This window comes from Coturnix japonica, chromosome 12 (genome assembly GCF_001577835.2).
Source record: "Coturnix japonica isolate 7356 chromosome 12, Coturnix japonica 2.1, whole genome shotgun sequence".
Classification (NCBI taxonomy): domain Eukaryota; kingdom Metazoa; phylum Chordata; class Aves; order Galliformes; family Phasianidae; genus Coturnix; species Coturnix japonica.
The window spans coordinates 2,815,130-2,824,673 of NC_029527.1; the positions used below are offsets into that span (position 1 = coordinate 2,815,130).

A 9,544-nucleotide genomic window follows, 5' to 3' on the forward strand; every position below is an offset into this window, starting at 1 on the left:
TAAAGGGCAGTTATAAAGATGAAATGAGAATGTTAAAAATGTTCGAGTAGCTGTTTGAGAAATAAAATGATGATATTTTACATGCAGAGTAGGAGTACTGAAGCCATGGGTCTTGTGGTTTGTGGAACTTCCTTGTTGAACACAAGAAAGAGCAGCACAAGCCCCTGGTGCAGAAGGCTTCCAGACCACCCTGGAAAGTTGGCAACAGCTGCCTGAAGTGAAGACACAGTGTTTAGGATGTTCAGCATTAGGCTCTACCCTTTGCACTCTAAGCTTTTCCTTGGCCGTTATAAACATGGGATGATGTCTGCATGGTGTCAGACATTGTGTGGCATCTGATGATTGAATGATGCTGTTAGATGTGGCATGAAGGGACATGGTTTAGTGGGTTGGCAGTTAGACTAGATGATCTTTGTGGTCTTCCGCAACCTTAATGATTCTACAATTGATTCTGTGATTGATAAATGCTTCAGCTTTACCTGCTGCTACATTATTTTTTTGGAACAAATGTCTAAATAAATAGATGATTCTTTTTTTCACACTTAAAATGACTTTTCTTCTTCAAATCAGGTGGTGTATTTCTCTGCTACTTATCCCTATGTTATGCTGCTTATCTTGTTCTTCCGTGGTGTTACACTGCCTGGAGCAAAGGAAGGCATTTTGTTCTATATAACTCCCAACTTCAGTAAGCTTTCAGACTCTGAGGTAAATATCTAGTCTTTGTAAACAGAAGTTTCACTACTGTCTTCCACCTTCCAGACGTTAAAGAAATTAAAAAAATATTTTTTGCCATCAGGTTTGGCTGGATGCTGCCACACAGATTTTCTTCTCCTATGGTTTGGGTCTTGGTTCTCTGATTGCCCTTGGAAGTTACAACCCTTTCCACAATAATGTTTACAGGTAAGCAGATGACTGCACATATTACAGTGGCACTTTTCTCTCTCAAGTGGAGTTGGATTCTGTCTTTCTTGGTCCTATATCTTTGAATTAACATATAATCTCTGAAATAAATATTAAATGTTATACCTACATAGGAATGAGATGTAGAACTGCGTTTACACTGGTGAGAGAGATATGACTTTTCCAGGGTGAAACAGAACCCATGCTAGGAAATCTAAAATCATGAAATGTATCCACAAAACCTTTCCAAAGTAAGAAATGGTAATACGCTGAGCATTAGCATTACTTTACTTGCTGCTTAAAACACCTTATCTTTATTTCAGGGACTCCATCATAGTGTGCTGCATAAACTCATGCACAAGCATGTTTGCAGGCTTTGTCATCTTCTCCATTGTTGGATTCATGGCTAATGTCACAAAGAGGCCCATTGCAGATGTTGCAGCATCAGGTATATAATATATTTTTCTCTAAGTCCTTCAGAGACATCAGTTATTTTTTTGTTTTTATAGTGCATCCCAACTGCTTCACAAGTTTGTTTAAAATCTCTCCTTCAAAGCATTCCTCTGCTCCCTGTGATTTCAGTAGCATTTAACGCTCTTCCTCTTGCAACCAGTGTTCAAAACCTCTTGAGGCATCACCAGCAAAATCATTTCACATTTACCAGGCTGCCTGCCTTCAGTGCTTGCAAAGCTTCAGTGCTGGAGAGTGGTCAGCCAGAAAGCATACTGGGTTGATGCAGTGAATACTAATGAATATGCTTACAGGGATTGCATTTATAAGAGATGGCAGCACAGTTAGCTGTTTGAGTGCTTGGCTGTGATATCAGATTAAGAGCCTCTTGCTACCGAAATTCTTAAAAACAATCTGAAAGGAGGAATTATGGTCGACATTTTTAGGACCAGATATTCTCAAATTTGGTTTTTAAATTCCTTCTTCTCTTTCTTGAGGTCAGACCCTTTAAGGCAGATCAGTCTGTCACTGGTTAAACTACAGCTATGAGCCAATTTTATGGGACCCTTTATTAGAAAAGTAATTTTATGTAGGGTGGTACGATAGATCCATAGATAGAACTGCAAAGTATACGGAATCTTTGCCTTTCTTCCAGATGAAGAAGCTTACAGAAGCAGAGCAGATGGTTACCTTCACCCAGCTGGTGTACCAAATACTCATTTAGCACTTTTGGCCACAAGGAGGGTTCTGATAACAGAAAGCTTGTTTGGAAGTCTGGTGGACAAAACGTGTATTATTATACTAGCAAACAAATATCACTGATGAAATATTCTCTTAGGAAATTAGAGAATTTAAGCACCAAAAATAGTCTTCATTTAAAAAATTAAAAAAATAGCAAAAAAAATGTTGTGGCATACATTGTTGTCACTGTTTTTTAAACTAAAGGAGGGGAGATTTAGATGAGATGTTACGAAAGAATTTTTTATTCTAAGTGTCTTCTCCATTTCTGTTTCTCCTCTGACTGACTTGATGTAGAGCAGAAGATTAAAGCTATCAGTCATTACTTCAGAGGAAGAGAAAGCTGGTTCTTAACTGAAGATATATTCCTAGCTAAGGATAACACTCCCTGTTTACTGTAGAGGCGACTTCTGAACTTTATCTAGCATTTTCCTTGGTTGGTCTGGGTTTTTTGGGTTTTGTTATCTTTTTTTTTTTTTTTTCGGTTGTTTTGTAATGCAAGATGTGTGCAGTGATTGCACAATGAACACCATTTACGCTGAAATCACTGGACAGATGCTGCATCCATGACTAAGTCATTCAGAGAAACCTATGTATCAACAGGAGTTGATAATCCCAGAACCCAGTCAACCGCACTGACACGTTCTATCCTTTTTCTCCTACCAGGTCCTGGACTGGCATTTTTAGCTTATCCAGAAGCGGTGACACAGTTACCAATTTCTCCTTTGTGGGCAATACTTTTCTTCTCCATGTTGCTGATGCTTGGAATTGACAGTCAGGTAATATTGGTGTAAAAATTATTAATAATAAGATGAATTTTTTGCAGCCATATGGTACAGTGTTGGCTTTGCTCTGTGCTTTCTGCGTTGCTGGCTGTTATTGGTGCACTGCTTTTAACATTTTAGAATCAATCTCGTGTCTCTAGTCTTTACTCCAAAGCATGAATCTGACCAGACTTTTTGAGTCTATTGTGTTTCATATATGTAAGTAAATAATAGAAGTCTAGGCTTTTGTCGGATCTGTGGACCAAAGCCTCCAACTGCAGGCTTCCATCACAAGAAAGAGCACTTTATCTTGTCAAGCACATGCTATAGGTCATACTTTAGAATTCTGAATGCTTTTCAAGCTGGAAATCTTTTTGCATAGATCGTTTCAGACAGAAACAAGGATATTCAGAAGCACTGCTTCCTCTGAAGTCAAATGAATTTTCCTTTATCATTTAATGGATGCGGCCTTAGGCCAATGATGAGTGTTATTAAAAACTCCTCCCCTAAACCCAATCCTGCAGTTGCAGTGCATCACATTATATGTTATTTCTAAATTTACTTGCAGTTCTGCACTGTCGAAGGATTCATAACAGCTTTGGTGGATGAATTTCCAAAGCTATTGCGCAACCGAAGGGAAATCTTCATTGCTGTTGTGTGCATTGTTTCCTATCTGATAGGGCTGTCCAACATTACTCAGGTACGTTCAGTAGAAGAATGTGTTCTTATTTCTGCTGTACCATATCTGCTTTATTTCCCTCCTCTGCCATTCTCACCTAGAATCATTGGAAAGGCTTCAGGAAGAGGATATCATCTTGCAGGGGTACATTTTCTGTTTGCCCTGGATACAGTGAGGTCTGCTGAGCAGTTTGTGTGAGAAGAAAATACATGTATCCACAATCCCTCTTACGGTTCAGGAAGTGGTAACCAGAGATGTTCTCCATTGCTCCCTGTGATATAGTAGATTGCAGACAGATTGAGGGAAGTGACTGAATTATTGAACAAAAAGGAGTGAAGTGAAATCAAACCAGTTAATTGAATTCTAGCACTAATCTAATTCTTGTCAGTATTGACCTCATGCATTAGCAGACTTCTAAGCTGTTGAAATTAATTAATTTACATCGTAACCTGTGCTCCACTGTTGGTTTTCAGCTTCTATTTTAATCCAACTTGAGATTGGAGTCCTTAATACTTATTCTAACACTTCCTTCTTATGTGTTTTAGGGTGGAATCTATGTGTTTAAGCTTTTTGACTACTACTCTGCCAGTGGGATGAGTCTCTTGTTCCTTGTATTCTTTGAGTGCATCTCCATATCTTGGTGCTATGGTAAACAAGTTTGTTTGTTTGTTGTTTTTTGTTTTTTTTCACATTTGAGGCTGGAATTAAAACTGGCCTTGCGTTTCTGTAAATATAACTCTAGTGAGGACTCGAAGGTGGCTGGCATGAGGTGCTCCTGCCTCTTTAAGACACCCTAATTATCAGCCTCAAAGTGATTGGATGCCAGGTGTTTCAGTGACACTAAGTGACATCTCTTTTCATTTATTTTTGTTTCCCTCTCTGTGTAATGGCTTGGGTCTCATCTACCTTCTAATGTTTCTTTTCCAGAAGTGATTCTGGATGATACTTTAGGATCTTGGAGGGAGAGGCGGGCTCCTTGGTTAAATCTGTCTTGCATAATTGCTTTAAAATATTCAGAATATTCAGATTACTCTATCTTTACAATGGAACAATTTAAATGGTAGTAGATTAATTGTGGCATTAAAAATGAGGGGGAAAATTACTTTGGTTCTTATGAGTTTGCACGCTTATTTTCCATTACAGAAGGTGAAATGTTATGTTGATTGAGGTCTGTATAGAGCTTCCAAATATATTGCTTTATTTGTGCCAGTCTCTCTCAAAAGCATTGAGCTTTCAACTGAATCAGTTATGTGATATTTTTCTATGTTGTTTCTTATTTTTATATCTAGGTGTTAATAGATTTTATGACAACATCCAAGAGATGGTGGGATACAGACCCTGCATCTGGTGGAAACTCTGCTGGTCATTTTTTACTCCAATCATTGTGGCAGTAAGAAACAAACTTTTATTATATGGTTTAAGGGATAAACAGGGTGAACTATGTACTTTCTATTGTCATTGCCATCCCCCATAGTTTCATACTAGGCCTGACCTCATCCTTTACTTAAGGATGTGAGCAAAGCCCCTTGTCTTTAGAGGAAGCCTGTGCACTGAGGGAAGAAGGCTTTAAGAAACCTTTGTAATACAGGAGTCCATTGCTGACCTATGCAATGGAGCTGTACTGAAACAATAAGAAACGTAGTATAAACCAGAAACTTAATAGTTGCAGAATTACAATTCAGATATTTACAGATTTGCAAACTAGAGAATAAGCAAGCAAGGAATCAGTCAGTTACACCCTGCTGACATCTGTCTGTTTCCTGCTGTGTCTATCTGGAAGACTGACCTGCAGGCAACAATCTAGTGCCTGCTGCACTATTCCCAGGAACTAAGGAGCCCTTTTCTCTGTGCCTGGATGTAGAAACAAGTCAATCCAGAAAAACTGCTGAACATGAACATGAAATACTCATCCAAATCTTCTCTCTCCCTTCCGCATCCCTGCTCTATTTTACAGGGAGTATTTATCTTCAGTGCTGTCCAAATGACTCCTCTCACAATGGGAAGTTATGTTTTTCCAAAATGGGGCCAAGGGGTTGGCTGGTTCATGGCTTTGTCTTCTATGGTGCTGATACCAGGCTATATGGCATATATGTTTCTTACCCTGAAAGGCTCTTTGAAACAGGTAAGTATCTCGTTTTCCTGTCTGCGTGACTGAATCTTGCAAAACCTATGCATACTGTTACCATCTGTTAAAAAGGAGGTGATGCTTCCCATGTGACAAAGGCTTCTTATAGCTTAAATCCATCTTAAGATACTCAGGGGCGTGCTGCTGACAGTGTGAAATGCTAATAGGGTTACTGACCAGTACGCTCTTTAACTGTCAATTGTCCTCCTTAATTTTTTGAAGTGTGTGCATCCTTAGTTCTTTCTCCCCAGGCAATAGTCTCATTCTGTGTATAGGAGACACTTCAGCAGTTGAAACACACGACTCTGTCCTCCATGACTGTGTGTCAAAATGATTTTGTCAGTATTTCTGGAATATTCTAAAATCAACTGACAGAGCCATCCTTGCAAATAGACAGATGATTGTAAGCAGAATTGATGGGTAATGGCTCATGAGTTGCTCAGACCTGTATCCAAAGACTTACCAATCCTCCAGAGATTTCTGTAAAACATTTCTGTTATTACTGATGTATGCTTTTTCTTACTCCTACTTATTCAGTATCTTTATCTTAATCTCATGGAAATGTTTATGTGTAAATGGAGAATTGTTGCCCTTATATCAATAATTCCTTCCTTGCCAGGATTGTAAAAGACCAAAGTAAAAGTTCTTCAGTTCAGTCTTCCTGTAGATTAAGGTTCCATTTTTGAAAACATTTGAATTATTTTCAACTTTTGAGAGCATTGACAAATGTTCTCACCAACAGAGCAAGGCAGGTGACTGGTTTTTCTCCCATTCCACTAAACTGACGAAGCAAAGGGCTCTTAAGAGTCTGTGTTCAAATTTCAGTACGTGAGCCGTTTAAGAATAACCTTACCTAACATAGGCAGATTTTCTTATTGGACCATAGTGGGCTATTTTGTGACATGCTCAGTATCAATAGTATTTTTTATAATGTTTTTTAATGTATGAGACTTCTTCATTAGGACTCTGGGAGACGGACAGAATTTTTTCATCTTAGCTCTGATATCTGGCCAGTGATTGTCTAAAACAAACAAGTAAATAAAAAACATAGAATCAGTTTTTGACAGCCTCACGTTTTTTGTTGTTCTTTAAACAGCGCATCCAAGTAATGATTCAGCCAAGTGAAGACATCAGTCATCCTGAAAATGGGCCAGATCAGGCACAACAGAGCAACTCTGCAAACAAAGAAGCCTACATCTAAACTTCTGTATTACAAAAGTACAAATCCTATTCCAGAAAAACAAAAAATATGGTTGAGTATGACCACAAATTTGTCTGAGAATATAATTACCTACCTCTAGTGGCAAAAAAAAAAAAAAAAGAAAAAAAGAAAAAAAATAAGATAAAAGGTCACCTGCATTATAAGGGAATCGCCATAGGTCTGATCCAACCATTGTGCGAGCTCAGATGCTGACAGTATTTTGTGTTCTCTGGCAATCCACAGACTGTTAATGTTTTTATCCTTTCAGAACAATAGTTGCATATCTTGGAATTTGTAAACTGATGTGCAAAACCTTTTTAATCTACCTTTTAGCACAACTATTTGAAGTTTTGTGCTACTGATTTTTAGTAGTTTATCAGTACTTCTTACCACTGAATCCCAAGACTGTTATTTCTGACTTTGCAGGAGTGAAATTAAGTTTGGAATTGTTTTGTACAAAAGAGTGATGCATTTTGTAACCAAGTGATCTCCAGTGAAAAAGTCTGCCCTTAAAATTTGTTCCAGTCAAGGCCATTTGAGAAGGGAGAGACTTCTTTGAGTTAACTTAGAGTCACAGTAGGCATAGCCTTTATTAACATTCCTATTACAAATGAAGTTACTATACGGCTACATGTAGTAATGCGGCATAGCATAGCTGTAAACACTACCTGTTCTTAACCTTTCAGGATAATTTTCACATGAGATTGTGAATTTCTTTTTTTAAAGCATTTTCTCTATCTTATAAAAAGAACTTATAAAAAGAACTCTGTGAAGCAGCACTACATGAATCACAGATGTAGGGGCAAAAATGTGACTTCTAACCTTTTATTAGTAAGATGAGAAGTAACATCCAATTCTTAAGAGCTCTTAAATATTCCCAGAAAAAAGAGAAAGAAAAAGGACAAAAAAAAGAGAGAAATACAGGGTATTTGCAATTCAAGCTCAGAGTACTTGAGCTTTTGTTATGCTGTTATTATCACGCTATTATTGCATTGCCACCAAAATAGAAACCAAAACAATGGCTTAAAGATTGAAGCTTATCCTTGTAATTCTAATTTAGAGTTTAATTTCACAACTGTTCTTTATAATCCATTAAACAACTTTAACGGTTTCAAATAAGCAAATTATAAAATATGGATCACGAGCACTTTGAAAACAGTTTTATTTTTATTTACATATTATTTGTGGTGATGAAGGCAGGAGGGAAAGCTATTTCAGTAATATAAAAATTTCCCACTCTGGGCTCCATCTGCATTTGCCACATAGCTGAAAACCCCATTCAGCTAATGGAAGTTCTTTTCCATGTGGAAAATGCAGTAGTTAGCCCTGTATGGCATTTCTTGTTTGGCAGCTATATGACAGACACAAAGGTTTATGGAAAATGCAGTATTTGATGTTTGATTGTAAATGACTGTGACAGAACTGTGCAATGAAACATGCTTTTCAGCAATTTTTTGTGCAACGTACAATGTTAGATAGCACAATTTATGTAGAACTACTACGTGAAAAACGTTAACTGTGAATGTTGGGTTTTTCGTTGTTTTTTGTCTGAAGGTGACAAACATGTTCTTGCAATAAGGTATTATTCTCAGAATGTCAAGCACATTATTGTAGAAATAATATATATATAATACACATGTATTTCAAACTACATCATAAAATCTCAGAGTATGTTCAGTAGATTCTAATCTGTTTCATACATAGATCAACTGTAAAATATGATGAGATCTAAGCTACATCCTAAATGGCTATAGCTGAAATGCAAGAGTCCTGTAAGTCTTTGGGATTTAGAGGAAAAGTATACATCCTACACACACATTATACATGATACATGCACATTATAATTGTGGATTTCATTAGACTAAGGATTAAAATTCCAACTTTCTCTTTATCGTTTAATGTAATCAAGTCCCATGTTGTCCTAAGAAAAATGCAGTATTTAATGTTTGATTGTAAACAATTATGACAGATGTTTGACAGACCTGCTCTTTAGCAAAAAGCTGTACAAACGTACCACATAGCACAAAATAGTGTTGTAGAACTACTGTGTGTAAACTGTGAATAGCTGTATCCTTTTTGTAGTACTTGCCCTGAAAGAAAGATTATTGTATGATCATATATGCTTTTTGCAATAAGGAGTTATCTGAACACCAAGCAAATCTATCTCTATATAAAAATATATATGTAATATATACATATTCAAAAATATATACAGAGCCTGTTTAAAAGAGTACAGTATTATTTAGTAAATTGCAACCTGTTCTATGGACCAAATGTAAAATATTTATAAATTAAGATGCATTTTAAATGTCTATAAATGGTGTCATAATTAAAGCACGATTGTTATGTAAGTTTCCAAGAGTTTAGAGGAAAAAGAATAAAGGTTATATTATACATTAAATTCAGAATGATGCAATCTTTCATTGGACAAAATGAACCAGTGTTAAATTATTTTCTCTGAGGTAAGTTCTAAATGTTTTGGTTATTATTTTCAAATATTGGAAGGCTGTATCAAGCTTGTAATGTTTATATTTAATCCATGATGATATTGCTATAATTCAGTTTGTTCATGCATGCATTATACAGTAAGCTGAAAAGGTAACAGGGTTCCTGATTACGGTAAGCGTAGTCTGTAGCAGAAGAGCAAGCAATGTGATACTTATCTTGGAGTTGCATCTCTGTCTCTC

The 9,544-nt window shown here is 36.8% G+C and overlaps 1 protein-coding gene across 1 annotated transcript in view; it reads left to right on the plus strand.

The window, feature by feature from the left end:
• The window catches only part of SLC6A1 (solute carrier family 6 member 1), a 43,530-nt gene extending 34,272 nt beyond the window's left edge, over positions 1-9,258 (plus strand). Inside the window, exons 7-15 of the mRNA XM_015874826.2 lie at positions 571-705; positions 797-900; positions 1,224-1,348; positions 2,755-2,867; positions 3,421-3,552; positions 4,077-4,179; positions 4,821-4,921; positions 5,486-5,653; positions 6,753-9,258. Of these exons, the coding sequence (XP_015730312.1) occupies positions 571-705; positions 797-900; positions 1,224-1,348; positions 2,755-2,867; positions 3,421-3,552; positions 4,077-4,179; positions 4,821-4,921; positions 5,486-5,653; positions 6,753-6,857 (1,086 nt within the window). The 3' untranslated portion in view covers positions 6,858-9,258. The remainder of the gene's footprint in view (positions 1-570; positions 706-796; positions 901-1,223; positions 1,349-2,754; positions 2,868-3,420; positions 3,553-4,076; positions 4,180-4,820; positions 4,922-5,485; positions 5,654-6,752) is intronic.
• Positions 9,259-9,544: the final 286 nt, after the last annotated feature.